The sequence below is a fragment of the Hippocampus bargibanti genome, linkage group LG06 (genome assembly GCF_051943395.1).
Source record: "Hippocampus bargibanti isolate YZ-2025 linkage group LG06, ASM5194339v1, whole genome shotgun sequence".
Taxonomy (NCBI): Eukaryota; Metazoa; Chordata; class Actinopteri; order Syngnathiformes; family Syngnathidae; genus Hippocampus; species Hippocampus bargibanti.
Window position 1 is genome coordinate 25,868,892 of NC_142739.1, and position 22,736 is coordinate 25,891,627.

Here is a 22,736-nt window from a genome sequence, read left to right on the forward strand (position 1 = left end):
GTTTTTTTCAATGTATTTTATATAACATTTTATTTCATTATTTTTAGAATAAAAATATTATTTTTAGAACTCACTAAAATATAAAGGTTTTGTGGAGGATACATTTTCTTTCGTCGTTTTTTTTTTAGTCCAATTTTCATCTAGCAGGACAGGATGATCTCATCATTCAAATGCTGTGACGCATCTGTCACTCTGCCCGAAGGAACGGGTTCATAGGCTGCCCCGGAAGAAACGCCCTCTTGCCCTCTTTTTCGCTGCAAGCCAATCAGCTGGCACTTCTTCGGGTTAGTCCCACCTCCATTGGACAACTGCAATGCCCGTCAAAACACTAGTTATCATGACTGGTTCAAATCGGTGTCCCCGGAAGTTATTCTCGTTTTTGATTTGTCCTTTTGCGACATGGGTGGGCTTTTACACTCGGTTGACGTTGTTGTCGAAAGTGGAGTGGAAATTACTTTGTGGCTGATGGTCCGGCTTGAGGATTTGACGTTTAGTTACGCCACGAGAAAGATGCTCCAAAGTTAACCGCTGTCCATTTTCACCGAGTGGGCGAAAGTCGGAGGACGGGAAGGATGAAAACATCCGCGGGGCTGCTCAAGGTAAGAAGCAATTTGATGGAAGCGGTAAAGCGGGAGGGTTGGGGGTGGGTGGAGCACAAGCTCTCTTTTAGCTAACAGCTAAAGGCTAGCTGCCTATTCGCTTCATCTTCAACTAGCCACCAAAACAGCCATGTTCAATATCCAGGATAAAAAAATATTGGTTAAAAAATTATCGGGGCTTATTGACGTGTTCAGCGGTGTTTACCGCGCGTTGGTAAAGTTGTACGACTCGTCTGGGAAAAGCCGCATGCAGCACATGCGCCCCAACGCCTCTTTTTATGTAAGCATGTTGATTCTTTCCAACTACTCTTCCAACAAGAACTTATCCGCAAAGACACAATGTAAACACATCGCACGTTGCGGTACTTTAGACGATAACCGCTTGTGTTTGCGCTCAATTGTCTTCCGTGTGTATCAGCTGTAGTGGTGTTTTTAAAAATGTCCCCTAAATCCAAGTGGACTGGTCTGACTGGGATATGTCACCATGAGTGGACAGACACACACAAGTCTGCCGGTGATGTAATCCAGATTTAAGGAGGCGACCGTCGAAGCTTCACTTGTCTTAACGCTCTTTTTTTTTGACGTCTTAGCTGTTTGTTTTTCGGCTCCAAGCAATTAAAAACAAGTGCAGCCTTCTTTGCTTATCAAGGCCGTGTTACACTCTTAAATTATTGACAAGTTGGATCCCTGCGTGCGTGAGTGCGTGTATGTGTGTGTTTGGGGTTAACATTGAGTTTGCTGATAGTTAATCAAGTCATCAAAAATGTCGATAATCGAGAACACATTCTAATCACCCTCTCCCATTCTGTTGTCGTCATATACTAAAATTAAACAACAAAACAACTTATACATTTTACCCGTATTTTATACGCTTTTTTATCATTTCAAATAATGTACAGCATACTACATCTGTTTACTAAGACCAAATTCAGTTGCTCTCAACTGCCAGTAGCTCACGATAATGCTGCCGCCGAGCTACTATTGACACGGCAAACCAACAAAAGTAATCCTCAATCGCATATGTTTTTAATCGCTGCGTACGATTGGATTGATAAAAGCATCACGTGCACATGTGCGGTAAACTGTCTGCATTTCCGCCTGTTAGCATTTTTTTATCATTTCAAATAATGTACGGCATAGTACAACTTTGATACGGGAATTGCAACCATTTATAAGGGCAGCGATGAGCCCAATTTGACAGGTTTGAAACATTTGTTTTCATATCCTATTTGATTGTTTTTATAATAATATACATTTTGTGTCAAACACCTTTCAAAGCTCTCAAGGACACTTTACAGTCACAGACAAGCATAGGTACTACAATAAATAAAATACAATCCCAAATATAATCCAATAAATAAAATGCAATTAAAAATAGAAACAAGGGAAAGAGCTACACCAGGGGTGTCAAAGTCATTTTTTGCCACGGGCCACATTGTAGTTATGGTTTCCTCTCGAGGGCCGTTATGAATTTGGGGAACACATTAGAATGTTTAAATCCCTTCAAATATTACATATAGAGCACACAGCAAATTAATGAATAACTAGTTTTCAAATATGAAATGAAGAATAATGACTTTTATTGTGGTTGACATCCAAAAATATGAAATTTCGGCTCAGATTTTAGCAATCATCATGGAATTTAACAAGTTTGATTTGCTTTCGCGGGCCGAAAAAAATGATGTGGCGGGCCGGATTTGGCCCGCGGGCCTTGACTCTGACACCAGTGAGCTACACAGAAAATGCAATTTTAAATAGGTGGGTTTTGAGATGGGATTTGAAGGTGGGAAGAGAATTGTTGTTACGCATGTTGGGAGGAAGTGAGTTCCAGAGTTTGGAGGCAGAGCAGCTGAAAGCTCTGTCCCCCATCGTGCTGAGACGGGCAGGGAGGTACACAGAGGTGGAGGGAGGAAAAGGATCTGATCAAACGAGATGGAATAGAAATTTGAAGATGGTCTGAAAGGTATGGGGGTAAGGTTATGGATAGCTTTAAATGTATGAAGAAGAATTTTAAAGTTGATTCTATATTTGACCGGAAGCCAGTGGAGATCTTGAAGGACAGGGATGACGTGGTGAAAGGATGAGGTTCTGGTGATGATCCGGGCTGTAGAATTCTGCATTGGCTGTCTGGAAGAATTTTTGTCCATTTTTTTTTTTACACGTTACAGACCAAAGCGCCAGTAATTGAATCATAATGATATCATGATTCTCTATTTTCTGCCCTGATTATGTGAAATGTGTCCTATTTTTGAATGTGTGTAAAAATGTAAAAAAAAAAACTAAAAAAAAAAACAGATCTTTTGTCATTGACATTCTCACAACAAATGCAACTAGTACCGGGAACAGAATGCGCGGGTGAAATGACTGGCATGCTAACAAAACATGACATCACGAGGCACTTTGTATTTGTTACTGAAGCAACTTACAAACAAATTCACCTTACGAACGACTGTTCGGCACATATCTCGTTCGTAAATTGGGGAGCGTCTGTATGAACACATTAATCCGTCGCTCATCACGTCATCTACTTTCCTCGCCGCGTCAGGTAATTTCCACACGTTCAACTGGATATTTTTGCTGCCATGCTGATAATGAAGTCACACCCAAATGTGACCGCACCCATGACCTTTAATGAAGAAAATAGAAAAATTACGGGAAAGCCCTTGTTTGTCAGGTGCAACTTTTCTGCGCCTTGCAGACTTGCGGTTTGGTTTATTGCCTTTGCGACTCGCAAGGGGTGTTTACAGTACACACACAGGAGCTACACGTGTGTGTGTCCCACTAACCCGAGCGACTTGGCCGCTTACTTATTAATGTGACCGCGTTTGACGGAATAGGCCCCAACTCTGCAAGTGACGCTGCAAACCTCGGACGACAACGCTAACAGGATCGCCGGGCCAGCAGCTGTTTGCGGCTGCCCGCTCCGTCCATGGAGATAAATTTAAACACCGCGTAAACGACGACATAAACATTAAACTTATTGAAAGAAACCTTGGACTCTCTTCTTTCATCAGATAAAATCGTAATTCTTAATTTATATGGCATTATCTGAGCTTGAAATGGGGGCGGCTATACTTGTAGAGAAAAGTGTCGCTTGGCAAATTGTTGTGTTGTGACCCAAATGAAGCCTCTCTGGCATGCGGCGAAGCCTCGCTGGCATGCGGCGGGTGGGTGTGTGCGGAATATCTGACATCAGCCCGGTTAGGCGAGTGTGTGTATTTGCCAGAGGAGGAATTCTCCACGCTCTCTCGGTCACATCGCCACAGACAGAAAATGTGATTCATCAAGATAGGCGGAGGGGAATGACGCGTGGACTGCAAATTGATTCTTTGTTGGGCTATGTCAATGGATTGATTGCCACAGTCCACTAGCTTGTTAGCATGTCACCTCAGATTAAAAAAAAATAATAAAAAATATGTATCTAAATATAATACACAAAATTGAAAAAAAATAGGAAATAAACTAAAATTAAAAAAATATCTCTATCTATCTATCTATCTATCTATCTATCTATCTATCTATCTATCTATCTATCTATCTATCTATCTATCTATCTATCTATCTATCTATCTATCTATCTATCTGTCTGTCTGTCTGTCTGTCTGTCTACCGATATAAAATATTAAAGACAAAAAAATATATATATACGACTTTAGTTGGTTCCACCCTCATGCTCAAAACTCAATTAATGTGCAAGTTTTTAGATTGAAATGATATTGTTCCATTCCCAGCAAATAGCCACCCCCTTTTTTAAAGCATTACATATATTTATTTCATCAACAATCGATGAATTGTCATGTTGACCTTATTTAACTCGTTCACTGCCAGACTATGTGCAAAAAAAGGTGGTCCACTCCAGTGCCAGGGTTTTTGTCATTGTCCTCGAATACCAGAACCTGCAGAATATTGAGTTTTAGGATTACATAACTATTCAATGCAGCGTTACAAACCTTAGAAATTCTTCTTTCATCAGAAAAAAAATTAATTCCTAAGTTATATGGGTCTGGAGTTATCTGATCTTGAAATGGGGAAGCTATACAAATACAATACATACATATTGATTTATATAGAGCTTTAACAACAGCTAAAGCTGTAACAAAGCGCTAAGATGGACGAAAGGCAAATTCTGCCCCCTCGTGGAAGGAAAAAACATTACCAGAGGTCTGATCAGCGCTTTATCGGTACCTCCCGCAAGAAAAAACAAAACCCGAACAAATTGGGGAATTCAATTCCCAAATAAATTCGGGAATGGCAGCGAATAAGTTAAGTTTTATATTATCTGCAACACAATCGCAATCACACTTGATAACCTGACTTAAACCCGATGTCTTTCTCGCCCCAGGAGAGAACATACCTGCCCCCGGATAAAGAAATGGCCCGACTCGGACGGCCTGTACTTCAGAGACAAGACGACGTGACCCAAGGTGAGGAAATGGCTAATTTCAGAAATGTGGTACATTTTACCACCATAGATTAAAAGGCTTCCATCGGTGTTGACGGAATGACTTCCTTTGTTAATTTACACAGCATAACTCCCATTCTAGCTCAGTGCTGCCTGGGATGTTGTGGCGGAATGTGGTACTACACCTCTGAAGTCTGGCATGTCCAATGTAAAATAAAAAAAAAAACACATTAAACAGACATCTAGACATAATCTGCTTACACCTAGGAACAATTTCGGGTATTCAAATAACCTACCGTGACAATCGGCCAAAAAATAAAAAATATAGCTTGCAAAATCATTGTTTTACAGAATGTGCCAATTTACACTGAACCTCAATTGGGAGAGACAAATGGCTCAAAACAAGCACACGGTGCCTCCTATTTGGAAAACAGGAACTAACAAGTTAATAAGTTTGTTTTTTTCATATGCTAGAGTTCATTTAGCTGGCTATCTATTTGCTATCCATTAACTGTCTTTTAGCGATCTATTTGCTATCTATTAGCTAACAGTCCGGCTAGCTAACTATCTGGCTGGGTATTTCAGAATCTGAATCATCTTTATTGCCAAGTATGTAGAACACACAAGGAATTTGTTTCCGGTCGAACACGCTGTACGAGTATCATCATCAAGTTGTTTAGCTGCCTATCTATTAGCTAGCTAGCTTTCTATGTATTTGAATTACTTCTGGGTTGAGTGAACGCTGGCGCGTGTGGCAACCGCTTCTCACCCACAGAAAAACTTATCCTGTGACTGTAAAGTGACCTTGAGAGTTTTGAAAGGTGCTTATAAATGAAATTTATTATTATTATTATTATTATTATTATTATTATTTCTATTAAACCACTATGTGTGTGTTTTTCAAAATTTTCTTCAGCTGCCGAAGGGCGTCAAGCAGCCCGCGATGCCTCGCCCGCAGCAACTTCCCTAGCGCACGCCTCCGGCCCCGCGGGGGGCAGTGACGAGCAACTCCTGAATACGCCCGAGTTCACCTTCCAGCTGCCCGACCTCAGTATGTACCAGGACGACTTCCAGGTCAGCGAGAGGGACCTGATCGAGAAGTCCATGATGGTCGCCCTGGAACATGCCGGTAATAACGCCTACGCGAACGTTTCATGCTGACCGGAAATGTATCCGGCACAACTACACGTAAGATGTATGATTGTACGATTATCATTTTGCCTCACTACTACTAAATACTTTTTTCATTACTATTATTATGATTATGATGATGATTATTATTATTGCTGTTGTTATTAGGGATTTTTCAAATGTTCTAAATGTTGGCAAATATTTTGTCTGGGATTTTTGTAATTGTCAACATTTTGGCAAATAATTTTTCAGGAATTTTTCAAATTTTCAAAATTTTGGCAAATCATTTTTCTGGGATTTTTCTAATTTTCAACATTTTGAAAAATAATTTTTCAGGGATTTTTCTAATTTTGAAAATTTTGACAAATATTTTTCCAGGCATTTTTCTAATTGTCACAATTTTGGCAAATAATTTTTCAGGGATTTTTGTAATTTTCAAAATTTTGATAAATAATTTTTCTGGGATTTTTCTAATTTTCAAAATTTTGATAAATATTTTTTTCAGGATTTTTCTAATGTTCAAAATTTTGGCAAATCATTTTTCAGGGATTTTTCTAATTTTCTAAATTTTGGCAAATATTTTTCCAGGCATTTTTCTAATTGTCACAATTTTGGCTAATAATTTTTCAGGGATTTTTCTAATGTTCAAAATTTTGGCAAATCATTTTTCAGGGATTTTTCTAATTTTCAAAATTTTATATGTGGATTATTTTGCTGCTGTAAACTGTGTCATTGGGTAAGACAAATAAAGGTTTTCTTGTAATGACCACATTACTTCCAGGTTGAGTGTACGCTGGTACGTGTGGCTACCGCTGCTCACCTGCAGAAAAAATATCCCGTGACTGTAAAGTGTCCTTGAGAGTTTTGAAACGCTCTTATAAATGAAATATATTATAATTATTATTATTATTATAAGATGTGTTTATTTATATATACATATATTTTCCGCAGGACGCCTAAACTGGTGGACCAAAGTAGTTCCAAACTGTCAGAGCTTGCTTCCCTTGACAACAACCGGAGACGGAAACTGCCTGTTGCACGCCGCCTCGCTAGGTCAGCTCTCATTGTAACCTTACAGTCCAAATTTGGCATACATTGCACATATTGCACATTCGATTCATTTGCTGCCCCTGTAAAGGTTAAAGTCTTCAATCTGTTTATTTTTTTCACACTCCTAGATGAGGTTGCCTCATATTTTACTTAACTCGTTCAATGCTCGTCGATGTGCAAAAATGTGTCCACTCCAGTGCCAGGGTTTTTGTCATTTTTCACTCAAATTGCAGGACCCACAGAATACTTTTAGTTTTAGGACTACATAAACATTCAATTGAGTGTAAGAAACTTAAGACTTTCTTCATTCATCAGATAAAAACAGTTAATTCCTAAGCTATATGGGTTGGGGGTTATCTGATCTTGAAATGGGGGCAGCTGTACAGAATACAATACATATTGATTTATATAGCGCGTGAACAACAGCTCAAACTGTAACAAAGCTATCATGGACAAAAGGCAAATGCTTCACCCTCGTGGAATGGAAAAATATTGCCAGAGGTCCGCCCAGCGCTTTATCGGCACCCCCCGCAAGAAAAACCAAAACCCAAACAAATTGGGGAACGGCACTTCACATCATGCTTTTCAATTCCCGAATAAATTCGGAAATGGCAGCGAATGAGTTGAAACAAAGATCATAAGTAATGACACTTGTGTTAGTCGTGGGTGTTTGAACACAAATGGTAGAGCAACACACGTAGATAGACAACATAGCAATATCTACAGGTAGATATAGAGATATTTTTTTTATCCTCTAGACAACTATTATTGCAGTGCACAGAGTCGATCACAGTAGTTGTGTAACTTTGTTTGTGTCTGCTTGATCGTATAATTACGCACCACCCCCAATATGCTTGTTATCTCAAAGGCCCACTCGACATAGTTGCACATTTGTCCTCATCCTCTGCAACAGCTGCATGTCTGAGTGAGCACTTTTTCTTTCTTTTTTTTTTTTTTTTTTTGGGGGTGGGCACAGGCATGTGGGGCTGTCACGACCGTGACCTTTCACTACGCAAGGCGCTGCACGAGCAGATGGATCACGGCGACAAACAGGAGGCCCTCATGCGTCGCTGGAGGTGGCAGCTGACCCAGCAGAACAAAGAGGTCAGTCCAACCTGTCCACCATGCATAGGGGTAGCATTTGCCTTTTTTTTTTTTACCATGTTAGCGCTTTGTTACAGCTTCAGCTGTTGTTAAGGCGCCATATAAATCAAGATGTATTGTATTGTATTGTATTGTATTGTATTGTATTGTATTGTATTGTATTGTATTTTGGACAACCGCCCTCATTTCAAGCTCATATAACTCCAGATCCATATAACTTAGGAATTAACTTTTTTTTCTGATGAAAGAAGAGAATCTAAGGTTTCTTACGCTGAATTGAATGTTTATGTAGTCCCAAAACTCAATATTCCGTGGGTTCTGGAATTTGGGTGAAAATGACAAAAACCCTGGCACTGGAGGGGACAGATTATTGCACATTGTCTGGCTGCGAATGAGGTAAAAAGGAAATGTTGTTTCCTAAAATGTGATTTCAATATTACAACATTTTATGAGCGTCACACTCAAATAGATGGTTATAATAATAATAATAATAATAATAATAATAATAATAATAATAATTAATAATGGTTTCCTATGGGAATTTAATTTTTGGGATACACACTTTTCGCCTGAACCAATTAAGTTCGTAAGCCAAGGTATCACTGTACTTTTCATGCTTTTTTTGTGTATTGTTTTTATTATGACTGTTTTAAATTTTGTGAAGCACTTTGTGGTTTTACCTGTGAAAAGTGCTATATGAATAAATCTTACTCACTTATTAGATGGCAGCGATTAGCACACGCAGGTAACAGCACTACAAACGCTAATGTATGCTGGAAAAACGCAAATGTCTCTTTTGCAGTCGGGCCTGGTCTATAGCGAGGAGGAATGGCAGAAGGAGTGGAACGAGCTGCTGAAACTGGCCTCCAGCGAGCCCAGGGTCAACTACAATAACCACGTCAACAGCAGGTGAGCAAGGACGAGCGGAATCTCCATGACGTTTTATGGCACGGCTTGACACTAACTTACAATGTCCCCCTCCAGGGGGGAATCCTCGGACGAGCCCGTGTATGAGAGCCTGGAGGAGTTCCATGTGTTTGTCTTGGCCCACATTCTGAAGCGACCCATCGTGGTGGTGGCCGACACCATGCTGAGGGACTCTGGGGGAGAAGGTTGGCAATATTTTTTTTTGTTTATTTTAGCGACACAAAATGCGAAGAAAAGATCAAAGATTGGTTCATATTTTACCCTGGTCTTGCCCATCAAGTTGTGTCAGTCTTAAACACTGACAAGTGACGCCATAATGGCTTACTCGATAGCGATCTAGCTAGCTAGCTATCTCGCTAGCTATCTAACTAGCTATCTATCTATTTCCCATCTATTAGCTACCTGTTTGCTATCTATTAGCTATCTAGCTGGCGTGCTGGCTATCTAGCTAGCTATCGATTAGCTATATAGATAGCTATATATTAGCTAGCTAGCTCTATATCTATTTGAGTTACTTCTGGGTTGAGTGAACGTAGCCGTGGTTGAGCGCGCTGCTCAACCACAGAAAAACATATCCTGTGACTGTAACGTGACCTTGAGAGTTTTGAAAAGCGCTTCAAAATGAAATGTATTATTATTATTACTCCATTTTTCTCACCAACGATTGGATAATTCGATTCTTACGGATTGTTATGGAATGTTATGGCCACTTTTTCGTGTTCTTAAAGTCACATCCTCGTTTGTCCCATCACAGCCTTTGCCCCCATTCCGTTCGGGGGCATCTTCCTCCCCTTGGAGGTGGCGTCCACCGTGTGTCATCGCTCGCCGCTGGTGCTGGCCTACGACCAGGCTCACTTTTCGGCGCTGGTGCCCATGGAGCAGAAGGACGGCGTGGTCGAGCAAGGTGGCTCATTTATTTATTTATTTATTTAGTATTTATTTATTTAGCATTCCATTTCGCGGCTTGGAATTGAAGCGGATTTACGTAGGACAGGAGATATGAGACAATCTCTTTTTGTTAATGGATACTACTGGTTCATGTTTGCTTTCAACATTTAGTTTGTAGCAAACGTGCACCTTTCACCATGACGTCCCTGATCCACTGGTGAAAAGGACGCTTGGATCATCTCCTTTTTCATCTAGAATTGCTTCATACAACAAAGAGGGTGCAGAAAATGCTAAAGATTGGATTATCTGTGTCTTTTGTGTTGAATTTGCTTTTTTTTTTTTGTTGTTTTTTTTTTGGCAGTGGTCATCCCGCTGACTGACTCAGAGCACAAAATGCTGCCTTTGCACTTTGCCGTGGATCCAGGACAAGACTGGGAATGGGGGAAGGATGACACCAACAACAAAAAGCTTGGCAGGTGCTGACTTTACTCTCATTTTATATTTTGTTCATCATTATCTCTTTCAAATTATCCCTCTTTTTTTTTGCTTTTTATAACCTAAAAAGTATACAGGTTTCACCTCAGTGAGCCATGTTCGCGTCCATGTTATTTTTCCATGATGATCACAATCATTTTTTTTAATGTAACTTTATTTTACTACCTTTGATGTAGTTATTTGGAATGCATACTTTATTTATTTATCTATTGATTTATAATAAAAATAATACATTTAATTTGTAAGCACTATTCACAACTCTTATAGACAGTTAACATATCTATCCAGCTATCTAGCTAGCTATCTAGCTCTCTAGCGAGCTAGCAAGCTGCCGTCTAGCTACTAGCTACTATCTAGCTAGCTACTTTCTAGCTAGAGAGACAGAGAGCTGGCTAGCTATCTAGCTTGCTACCTTCTAGCTACTATCTATCTAGCTACTTTATAGCTACTATCTAGCTAGAGAGATAGAGACAGATAGCTAGCTGTCTCTGTCACTCTGTCTTCATCTATAGTATAGTGTATTTATTTATGTATATATATTTATTTATTTGTGCATTTATTTGTTCACTTCTTTATTCACCCATTTATTTATTTCTGTATTTATTTTTGTGGCTGCAAAATATATGTCTTCATTTCTCTAGCTTTCCATATTCTGGTTGGAAAACGTAAACATGTAGCTTCCGCGCCGCCCTTTTAAGTATTTACGTACTGTGTCTCTATTTCGGGATTGAGCCGTGACTCCAGATTAGCAACATTTGCTCAACAGTGATTAGCTCTAAGTAGTTTCTATGAATGGAGTGGAGAAACTGACTTTTTTCCTGTTCCTGAGACCACCCTCGTTGGGTTTTAGAAAGTATTAGTATTAGTATTAGTATTAGTATTAGTATTGTTTTGGTAAAGTTTAAACAAGACGGGGCCAAAGCAGTTTTTATTCTGATGATTTTTATGATTATTTTTTATTTTTTACTGTAATTGGTTTTGATTTATTTATTGCCCGCATTTATTCGATTGATTTTGTTTCCCTAAAAATGGAGTAGGCCGCCCATCTCGCTCAATTTTGAAAGCATGCGTTTTCAATTGAATGACACAAGCCGCTGGCTTGACCACACAATTCAAAGCAATACAGTGAGACCTCAACTTACAAACACCTTAATTTACAAACTTTTCGTCTTACAAACGTCAAATTTATGAAAATTAAACCTTATAATAAGCACTATTTTCATAATACACACCCACCACGGCTGGTGGAGTGATCTTCGGCGGAAGCACACGACCGAACAGCACCAACAGTCCTTATGGAAGGTGACTCTCCTTCCATAAGCCATCAACGACCATCAAAAAGATAAATAAACCCTTATTTTACAGCACAGTTTATTTCTTTAATTACAGTCCTCATGCAATTCCCTTTGACCTTCGACCTCCAACGCCATTCCATCAAGCCATAAATGACCATCACAAATGTAAATAAAGTGACTTTATGATACAATGCAGTGTATTTCTTTCTTTGCAATGCAATAGCATATTTATTATACATAGATTAAGGTATGTTGTGTGTAGTTTTAAGGCTTATTTAGTTGAAAAGTATATTTTATGGTAACCCGGGAACAGATTATTCCCATTTTAATGGTTTCCTATGGGAAAAATATTTTTGAGATACACACTTTTCGCCTTACACACTCTGTCTGGGAACCAATTAAGTTCGTAAGTTGAGGTCTCAGTGTATATAACAACAAACCATTCCTCCTCTTAGTGTGACTCTCTCGTTGGAAGCGAAGCTCCAGATGCTTCACAGCTACATGACTGTCAACTGGCTGCCGCTGCCCTGCGAGGTGAGGACAACTTGCAGGACACTCTTCCAATTTACACCAGTTCTTGTTGAGATACTTGAAGATAATCAACAAACATAATAGAATCAGAGGGAGTGAATGAAACCCAATTGGAGTACACCAAACCACAGGAGTAGACGCTTAATGACTTTTAATAACAGATTATACACATCCAAAGTTCAAATAGATTTAAACATCAATTAAAATCTCTATGGGTTTGGAAAGGGTTACGGCGGAATCTACTAGACGGCAGTGGCGAGCTGTGGATTTCATCGCTAGGCCTTCACTAGTGCTATGTCTGAATCAATCCATAGCTGCGATTGAAAAAAGTGTGGTGTGATTTAGTACTAGTCCACTCTAGGGGACCATTAGCCTGGAAATAACTATCCGACCTTTGTTAATGATGGCCATTTTTTCTTGAAAAGTTTGTCTTGAAAATTGACAGTAAATCTCCAACTCCAAATCTATTTCTTCTCCTCCTTCAGCCATTATGGGTTGACAAAACTGCTATTAAATCAACACAATAATATATTTGCTGATGCAGCTCGCTTCAGATACATTGTGCTAGTTCTGGCCAGTATGCGCTTATCACGAGGAGCTCGTGATACTATTATTGGTTAGTGACTAGCCAATCATTTTAGTCACCAATCAAAATTTGACTTTGCCAGTGCAACTCGAATCTGTTCGAATCGGTTAAAGCAACAGATTCATCGACTCTTATTTTATGCTCCACGGCCTGCAGAACTGATTGTGAAGGCGTCCAGGTCGATTTCTGACCGTGTTAACAAATAATGGCTAAAATGTGATTGGTTATATGCTTAAATACGAAAACACGCATCAGGAAGCAGCGCAACAGAGGAAAACTAATGACAGGAAGCTGAAAGACAATTTGAAATTATCTCACAAGAATTCATGGACAAAATATAATTAACATCAGTCTGTGATTCAGATATTTTTAGGTAAGCGGAGAAGGTCTTGCAGGCCCTGACGGTCCAACCCTACTCAAAGGTCACGCTGCCGTGATGTTACACCAGAGCAATAAAATAGCCACGGAAGCAGGAAGTGGTATAGGCAGAGCCTGCAGTCAGTCTTACTACATAGGACATACGAGAGTTTGGTGTCATTGTTTATTGATTGCTCTGGGGTCCTCCGCGTGTATTCTGGCCCTTAACGGTATTTGCTTTCATTCTAGCAAGCGCCGCTGGCCCAACCGGAGTCGCCCACCGCGTCAGCCGGAGACGACGTCCGCACGCCTCCGGACTCGGGCGAGTCGGACAAGGAATCCGTCAGCAGTAGTTCCAACGGCAACGGAGACGCTGCCCCCGTGGGATCCACGGTGAACGGCGGCGGCGCCTCGGCCAAGAACAACTCGTCCGCTTCGTCCTCGTCCTCCAACGGAGGTACGCCCACGATGGGACAAAAAGATAAAGCGAAGAAGGAGAAGGAGAAAAAGAGGGCGGAGTCGGTCGCTAATAAACTGGGTAGCTTCGGGAAGACGCTAGGCAGTAAGTTCAAGCGCAACGTGGGCGGTCTCATGACGGGAAAAAACGGGGGTGTCGGACAAAGCAAGAAGGAGAGCGGACATAAAAAGAAGGGCTCGACGGAAGCAGAGAAGAACTTTAAGGACGGTTCGCCGGCTACCCCCAACGCGTCGGAAGATTCCGCCAAAGGTTCGCCCTCATCGGGCAGCGAGCGTCTGAACGGTACGGGCAGCAGCGGAAGCGTCACGGAAGGCGAGACCTACAAGTACGGCGCCGACGTCAAAGTCAGCCTGGGCATCATCAAGGCGGCCATGCACGGCGAAAGGAAGTTCGTTTTCGCCGGCATGCTAACCACCGACAACCAGCACCCGCTACGGAAGCAGAGGATTCAGCGCTACCTCACCGAGGTAGAAGAACGCTCCCGGGCTGAACAGGAGCAACGACGCGAGGCCGAACGCAAGGGCGTGGCCTACGCTGTAGCCCCACCCAAAAACGGACCGCTGACGGTTAACCCTGGTGACAATTCGTCGCCGTCGTTCAACCAGCTCAAGACGTCGCTCCTTAGCCCAAACATGTACTCCAGCGCGGTGCCCATCCCCAGACCCTCCCTGACGGACGACACGCCCTCTACGGCGCACCTCCGCATGCACTATGTTGACACCCGACGGCAATTGGCCGGCGGTTCGCCGGCGCCCTCCTACCCGTCGTACATCACCCTCCCGAGGCACTGCTCCGCCGGTGCGCAGGGCGGCACCCCTCACACACCGAACTCTCAGTACCCTAACCACGCGGTGTCCTCGTACCGCCCAGAGCTCATCCCGCCGGACTATACCAGATTCTGCCCCACCAACGGTTTCCTGGAACCGGGTCGTGCGCTTCCAACGGAGCGCCACTACTCCCTGGGCAGCATGGGCGCTCTTCCCAGCCTGCCTTCCAGTCTTTGTCGGACCCCCAACTGTGTGTACTACGGACTACCCGAGACAGGGAACTACTGCTCGTCCTGCTATCGCAATAACAAGGACACGGAGTCGGTCATCCAGAGGTTCTGACCCGATTTTCCCTCGTAATGAGTGGCCTTCTTTAGTTCAGTTTGAGCACGATTGGCTTCGGGGTCCTAGTTCGGGGAAGAGACATGGTCCCTAGACTCAAACCGGGTGGTCTCTCATCCCTGGAAAACTGCACTTATGTTACAATCTTTTTTTGCTGCGGCTCTAATGCGGTTGTCCGTGTGTGTGTGTGTGTGTGTGTGGGTTTGTATGACTATTCTTGTGAGGACCACTAACATTTTATACCATACGTAGTGAGGACATTTTTGACAAGTGAGGACCTTTTGGCCAGTCTTCATAGGTTTTTCATTCTAAAGGCTTCTCGAGGCTCTATATATGCATCTGTTAAAGTTTCAGAGAGGTCCTCACAAATTCACCCAAAATGATTTTTTTTTTGGTGTGTATTTTCAGTTCACTTGAATACACACACTTTTGACTCACTGTGTGTGTTTATGTGTGTTTGTGTCTGTGTGTGTGTGTGTGTGCGTGGTTAATGAGAGGAAAAAGTTCATACCACAAGAAGTAAAACGTTATTTTAACCAAATTATACAGGGGTGAGGACTTTGAATGTACCCATTCAGAAACCTCACTCCAGCTGTAATTTCAGTTTCAAGTCGATTTTTTTATTTCTTTGTCTTTAAAGAAGTTGACGTGGGAAATGGGGTGACATTTAGTGTTCAAATGTAACCCTAGTTCTTCTCTAAACTTATCAGCAATCCGTGGTCCTCCTTATCTGGAGTTATCCGCACCTCACAAAACCATTGAAACAGGAATGTGTGTGTGTGTGTGTGTACGTGATTGAGTGTGATTGTATGTGTGTATAAGGGGGGGTCAAGAATAAGTCCAAATGGGTTACCCAAGTGAAACCATACCACTTGATGGAAATGAGGCTCCAACTAACATCTAAGCACTGACAGTGTCTCAACTCTTGAGGACCATGACCTCCTCCAAGGCTCACCAGGGTTTTGTTTAATTTTATTTTTGTTTTCGTGTGTGTGTGTGTGTGTGTGTGTGTGTGTGTGTGTGTGTGTGTGTGTGTGTGTGTGTGTGTGTGTGTGTGTGTGTGTGTGTGTGTGTGTGTGTGTGTGTGTGTGTGTCTTTTGTCCTGCTTCATTCGGAAAGTTCTAAAGGCACCATGGCCACTTTCCCGTCTTCTCTGCACAAATCCAAGCACTTTTTGGTCAGGACCTCCTCCCCAAGGCTTTGGTGCTCGTCTCAAATGGGATTCCCCCACACCCTAGCGTTCCGTTTCATACTTCCGTGTTATATCCAGCGTAAGCTCCTTATACTAATATGCTCTTTTCATCACGATTAAGACAAGTCACCACACCCGTAGCACAACTGTCTTACTATTAATGTCTTTGGGCGTTCAAATGTCTTGATCGTGACCCCAAAGACGATACAGTGAGACCTCAACTTACGAACTTAATTGGTTCCCAGACAGAGTGTGTAAGGCGAAAAGTGTGTATCTCAAAAATATTTTTCCCATAGGAAACCATTAAAATGGGAATAATCCGTTCCCGGGTTTCCATAAAATATACTTTTCAACTGAATAAGCCTTAAAACTACACACAACATACCTTATTCTGTGTATAATAAATGTGCTATTGTATTGTAATGAAAGAAATACACTGCATTGTATCATAAAGTCACTTTATTTACATTTGTGATGGTCATTTATGGCTTGATGGAATGGCGTTGGAGGTCCGAGGTCAAAGGGAATTGCTGTTTGGAAAGAGTCACATTCCATAAGGACTGTAATTAAAGAAATAAACTGTGCTGTAAAATAGTTTAATTTACCTTTTTGATGGTCGTTGATGGCTTATGGAAGGAGAGTCACCTTCGATAAGGACTGTTGGTAACTTAACCTCTGGTGCTGTTCGGTCGTGTGCTTCCGCCGAAGATCACTCCGCGAGCCGTGGTGGGTGTGTATTATGAAAATAGTGCTTATTATAAGGTTTAATTTTCATAAATTTGACGTTTGTAAGACAAAAAGTTTGTAAGTTGAGGTCTCACTGTATTTGGGAGTCTATGCTGGATGATAAATCAATTCTCCAAAGTGAAAAAAAAAAACAGTACTAGTATGCCAAAACATGTCCGACAAGTGTGGACAAAGAGCAGAAGAGTACCATCAGGGGTGGATGACTACTGTTTTATTTTTTAAAGGGACAGTACAATGGACCCCCACCATTGAAATACATTGAGGTAGACACTTTGGTGACTGGTTCGCAAATCCGCCTCACAGACCCGAGCTGTGAAGGATTTTATTCCGGTTCCGGGCTTCCTGTACGCAGTTTGCAAATTCACCCCATCCCTGCGTGGGTTTTCTTCGGGTACTGTGGTTTCCTCCCTCCCTCCCATCCATCCATTTTCCAGACTGCTTCATCCTTATTGGGGTCGTGGTCTAAATTGGTTGCCAGCCAATCGCAGAGCACAAGCAACCATTCACTCTCACACTCACACCTCGGTCCAATTTGGACCGGAGGACCTGGAGAAAACCCACGCGGGGCCCAGGAAGAACATACAAACTCCACACAGGGAGGCCGAACCGGGTCATGAACTCACGATTGAGGCTGATTGAACGCTCCAAAAATTCCCCTTGGAACACGAAATGTTTGTCTATGTGTCCTATGATTAGCTGGTAACCGGTTCAGGGTGTCCTTCGCCTACTGCCCAAAGATGGCTGCGATAGTCTTCAACATACGCGCAACACTAATGAGTAATCAGAAAATGGATGCAAACCAATTCTTCCAAAAACACAAAAAAAAATCAATTTATATGCCACCCAAAAAACAATTGAGACCCCCCCTATCCCAAAAATATTAAAAATCAAAAATTGGACAAAAGTCTACGAATGTGGGTGCCAATCTACCAGTGTGCAGGGTCAACGGTACATATATTTTGCTTTAAAAAAACTAACATTAGCATTAGCTCCTTGTGTATGTTTCTTATGCCCGCTTTAGCGTATGAAAACAAATCTATGCGACCAGTCACTTCCCATAAAAGTGATCCCAGCTGTTATCTTTTGTGAATCCTCCTAAGAACGAACTGACGTTTGAACGATAAAGCAGGGGTGTCGCCATGACGATGCTCTTGTTTTGGATTTCAAGCTAAAATGGCAAAACAGAGATTGTAGAGTTATTTTTTATACTTTTGTTAAAAGTCCCAAATGTTTGCTTGGAATGCTCCACCGAAGTTAGCCAGTCAAATACGTCGCTACCCCTGCCCTGCCTCGCCTTCCCAACTTGTCTATTGCTTCTTTTCTACAACCCCACAAAAAAAACCGCCTAATAATTGTTTATACTTTATTTTTCTACAGCAGAATGGACAAACCGCATGGGACTGTGCATGAAAACGACCCATCTGAAACCAAATGTATGCATTATTACGTTTCCTTTTTTGTGTAATGTTATTATTTTTACTGCTTTTCAAAGTCCCCGAAAAGCTTTTGACTTTGCAATGTTAACAGAAAGAGCATTTGATTTGGTATAATAATGATTAATTATTTTTGAAGAGGTTGTTATTGTAATTCTGACATTCTTTTTATTTTTGGTTTGTTTGTTTTGCACCATTTGAATAAATTCTCATTGTATTTAAAATATGCTGTGTGTACCTTCGAGTGTGGTATGGCCAAAGCGAGGAGCGCTTACACTTTTTTGCTACTTTTGAAATGACCAAGTCAAAATGATTGACCCATTATATGTATTAAGAAATATATTGAGGATTCATACAACTTATGTTGATATATAAGCGCATATGTTGCACAACACAACATAATGATGTACATTTTTTGCCATTACCTGAGTTCACTGATAACTGTCAGACTAGACAATCACACGTTGAAAATGTCAGCGTGAAAAAAACGCCCTCCTCCCATTCTGTGTGAAAGTGATACTTTCTTTCTTCTTACTTGATCCAGCTCTCACACTCATTTTAGTAACCTTAAAGGACAACCGACATCTCCGGACAAGTTGTGTCCATAATTTATAAAATGGCTTCAAATTACTTCTACTGAGCGTATTTTACAAGGATTCCCCCACATATAGCTATATTTTACGTTTTAAGACTCGCGCAGAATATTCCGTAAGTCTTGTTTTTGAGTTGGTGACGAGTCCGTACATGACGTCACTGAAGGAACGCCCCTGACCGAAAAAAAGACACATTGTAGCAATCCTTCCATCATCAATGTATTTTGCTGTACTTGTTTGGTCTGAAAACCTCGTGAGAGGACGACCAAGTTCCATGGAAGGAATTTATCAGCCTGTGGAAACCGGCTGATTAATTCCTCACAGAAGCTTGGTGGCCATTTTCAGCCTCTTTTTTGGTGATCCAATTTCCCCCAATGTTGCCTCAAAATGGCGCAAATAAATTCTTTAATCAATTGCAAACATGTATGCTTTCCTCTTCAGAACTATTTGAATCATATTCATAACTGGATGTGTGACAAGAAAGCATATTCTCCGAATCTGAAGCCATTGTTTTGATTCTCCAGCAATGCAAGACGTATTGGCGTGACGTCACGAACTGGGGGCGGGACGTTCTGAAAATGCCCAATTCGCAGCTCAATTTTTTTGCAGATTTTGGACACTAAGTCATTTTTATTGGTGTTTTGCATTTGAATAAAAATATCATACTGCGTGTTTTGGGTATTTTAGATGCTATAAAAGTTTTTCTGATGTCAGTTAGGAAACAAAAAAGTGACGTCGGTTGTCCTTTAATTTGTATTGCATCAGTTCATGACAACAATAATAATAATACATTTTATTTTTAAGCGCCTTTCAAAACTCTCAAGGTCACTATCCAGTCACAGGATATTTTTTCTGTGGCTGAGGAGCGCCAGCCACACACACGACAGCGTTCACTCAACCCGGAATAACTCAAATAGAAAGTTAGATAGCTAATAGCTAAATAGCTATCTTGATAGATAGTTGTGTATATATTTTTCCCGCAAAAGCTTTTCTGGTAAGTAACATTGAAAATGTCCCCATTGTGGGACTATTAAGTGCGTTCAATGTCACATCACCTCGTCATGCGATTGACCATGAGTACTTTGGAGATCGACTGGTCGATCTTGATCGACGTATTGAGCACCCCTGACCAAAACCAAATGCGTGGACAAATCTTTGTGTTAAGACCCTCCTGCTCCAAAATATGATGGCTCCCTCTAGCGGTATGGAGAAAAATCACAGTTGCAATATACACGATACGTTTGTCATGTAAAGTTCTTTTTTATGCAACGGTTAACAAATCGTCAAATGCATTCACAACTACTTTTATCGTCGATGAGTTGTTTTTACAGACCTCACTGAACCTAAAAGTGATCCAAATTCCTTGGATTTCATCATGAGTTTTGGCTGCGTTTTATTTGCGTCCCAATTTCATGGTTGAAAGGTTTTGTGGTTGCACCCCAATCGGTTAATCGGGCCTGATTGGCACTTTGAATGCAGCTCACGTGATGCGTGTGGCAGCTTGTGTGCCTGCAAACGTTTTGTTTAGCAATTGAGAAATCCGAGAACCTTATGTAATATTGAAGGGAGGGCGACAAATTCAAATCCTGACGTTCCTCTCCATGACCTCCTCGCACATGACAAAGAAAGCGAAAAAACAACTCACGCGTGCAACTAGCAAGACTGTGGAATTAATTCCACTTTTCCTTTCATGTCGCGGAATTATTTGGAAGTTTCTGGACATTTCTTCGCATGATTAAGTTGCCGAGAGCTCTCAAAAAAGGTAGATTTCGCACATTCCATCACTTTTTATTCTCCCACGTCACGTCACTGAAAGCATGAAAACAAAAAATTTAAAAGACAACCGACGTCTCTGGACAAGTTGTGTACATAATTTGTAAAATGTCTTGTACTGAGCGTATTTACAAAGATTCCACCGCATATAGCTATATTGTACGTTTTAAGACTCGCGCTGAATATTCCGGAAGTCTTGTTTTTGAGGTTGTGACGAGTCCGTCCGTTACGTCACTGAAGGAACGCCCCTGACCGAAAAAAGGACACATTGTAGCAGTCGTTCCATCACGTCAATGAATCTTGCTGTACTTTGGTCTGAAAATGTCGTGTAGGACCAAAAGGAGGCAGAAGAGGGCGACAAAGCTCCATGTAAGGAATTAATCAGCCTGTGGAAACGGGCTGATTAATTCCTTACACGGCTTTGTTGCCATTTTCTGCCTTTTTTGGGTGCGACATTTCCCACCCCTGATGCCTCAAAATGACACGGAATAAATTCTTTAATCCAATCCAAACATGTATGCTTTCTTCTTCAGAACTATTTGAATCATATTCATAACTGGATGAGTAACAAGAAAGCTTATTCTCCGAATCTGAAGCCATTGTTTTGATTCTCGAGCAAGGCAAGATGTCTTGCCGTGACACCACGAACATGGGGGCGGGACCTTCTGAAACTGGCCGCTTCCGGTTTCAAATTGAAGTACTTTTTCGACACTTTAAGTCATTTTTATTGGTGTTTTGCATTTGACTAAAAATATCAGCCTGTGTGTTTTGGGTATTTTAGATGCTATAAAACGTTTTTCTCATGTCAGGAAACCAAAAAGTGACGTCGGTTGTCCTTTAACAGTTGACTATGAGGCAAACATGCTAACCGCGACTTGTGTTCCCATTTGTGTTGATGTCGTTACACAATTTTTCCGGAGAACATAACCTTTTTTTTTTTTATAAATGTAAGGATTTATTACAGTCAATTGTTGAATTGCATATGTGATTTTATTTCTATGATGAAATAACCAAACTGGATGACGTTGACAATAGGTACTTGTCAAAAATCTTCTTTATAATAATAATAATAATAATACATTTAATTTATAAGCGCCTTTCAAAACTCTCAAGGATATTTTTTCAGCGGGTGAGCAGAGCTATCCATACCTGTCTGACCTTCTTCAAATTTCTATTCCCTCTCGTTCCCTCAGATCCCCTTCCTCCCTCCACCTCTGTGTGCCCCCTCAGCACGACGGGGACAGAGCTTTCAGCTGCTCTGCCCCCAAATTCTGGAACTCACTTCCTCCCAACATTCGTAACATTGATTCTCTTCCCACCTTCAAATCCCATGTCAAAACCCACGTATTTAAAATTGCATTTTCGGTGTCGCTCTTTCTCTTGTTTCTATTTATAACTGTATTTTATTTATTGTATTCTATTTTGTGATTGTATTTGATTTATTATAGTAAATATGCTTGTTTGTGACTGTAAAGTGTCCTTGAGAGATTTGAAAGACGCTTAAAATATAATTTATTATTATTATTATTATTATTATTATTATTAGTAGTAGTAGTAGTAGTAGTAGTAGTAGTAGTAGTAGTAGTAGTAGTAGTAGTGGTAGTAGTAGTAGTAGTAGTATTGTCACCAACATGCCACCAGTGGGCGCCAAAGTCCCTATGGTTGGGGAGACCGGGTTTTGGCCTGAGAACGAAAACAGCTTTTATGTGTTTTTCAGCCAATAAATAAATAAATAAATAAATACATAAATAAATAAATGAAATGTTCCAGAAAAATAATCTAGAAATTCGTAAATATTGGGCTCCACATTGTTTTCCGGGCTTCACTGTGACTTTTAATGTAAAATTGATCACATTCGAATGTGAAATTAAATCGTGTTTTAATACGACGTGCATCACTTTATGGTAATATAAATCGCATTTTTTTCTCGTGTTGTGGTATTTGGGAAATTAAATACATTTCCTGGCGAGTCGAACCATTGTCGCTCTAGTTTTGCCACTACTTCCGGGTGTATTGTACCTTTAAGTAGCTAGCTTGACATCTCTC

At 40.9% G+C, this 22,736-nt stretch overlaps 1 protein-coding gene across 1 annotated transcript; it reads left to right on the forward strand.

Moving 5' to 3' along the window:
- Window positions 1–417: 417 nt before the first annotated feature.
- Window positions 418–16,051, forward strand: otud7b (OTU deubiquitinase 7B). The gene is made up of 11 exons (XM_088998996.1): window positions 418–599; window positions 4,942–5,023; window positions 5,918–6,130; window positions 7,084–7,185; window positions 8,159–8,286; window positions 9,089–9,195; window positions 9,271–9,398; window positions 9,968–10,117; window positions 10,463–10,577; window positions 12,347–12,425; window positions 13,615–16,051. The coding sequence occupies exons 1-11, from the start codon at window positions 573–575 to the stop codon at window positions 14,950–14,952; spliced, it is 2,469 nt and encodes an 822-aa protein (XP_088855122.1). The 5' UTR covers window positions 418–572; the 3' UTR covers window positions 14,953–16,051.
- The last annotated feature ends 6,685 nt before the right edge of the window (window positions 16,052–22,736 follow it).

Excerpts from the sequence above, each read along its gene's own strand:
- otud7b (XM_088998996.1), top strand. The coding sequence starts at position 573 with ATGAAAACATCCGCGGGGCTGCTCAAG. Across the intron at positions 600-4,941 it reads CATCCGCGGGGCTGCTCAAG|GAGAGAACATACCTGCCCCC; the intron begins GTAAGAAGCAAT and ends TTCTCGCCCCAG. Across the intron at positions 7,186-8,158 it reads GTTGCACGCCGCCTCGCTAG|GCATGTGGGGCTGTCACGAC; the intron begins GTCAGCTCTCAT and ends GGGTGGGCACAG.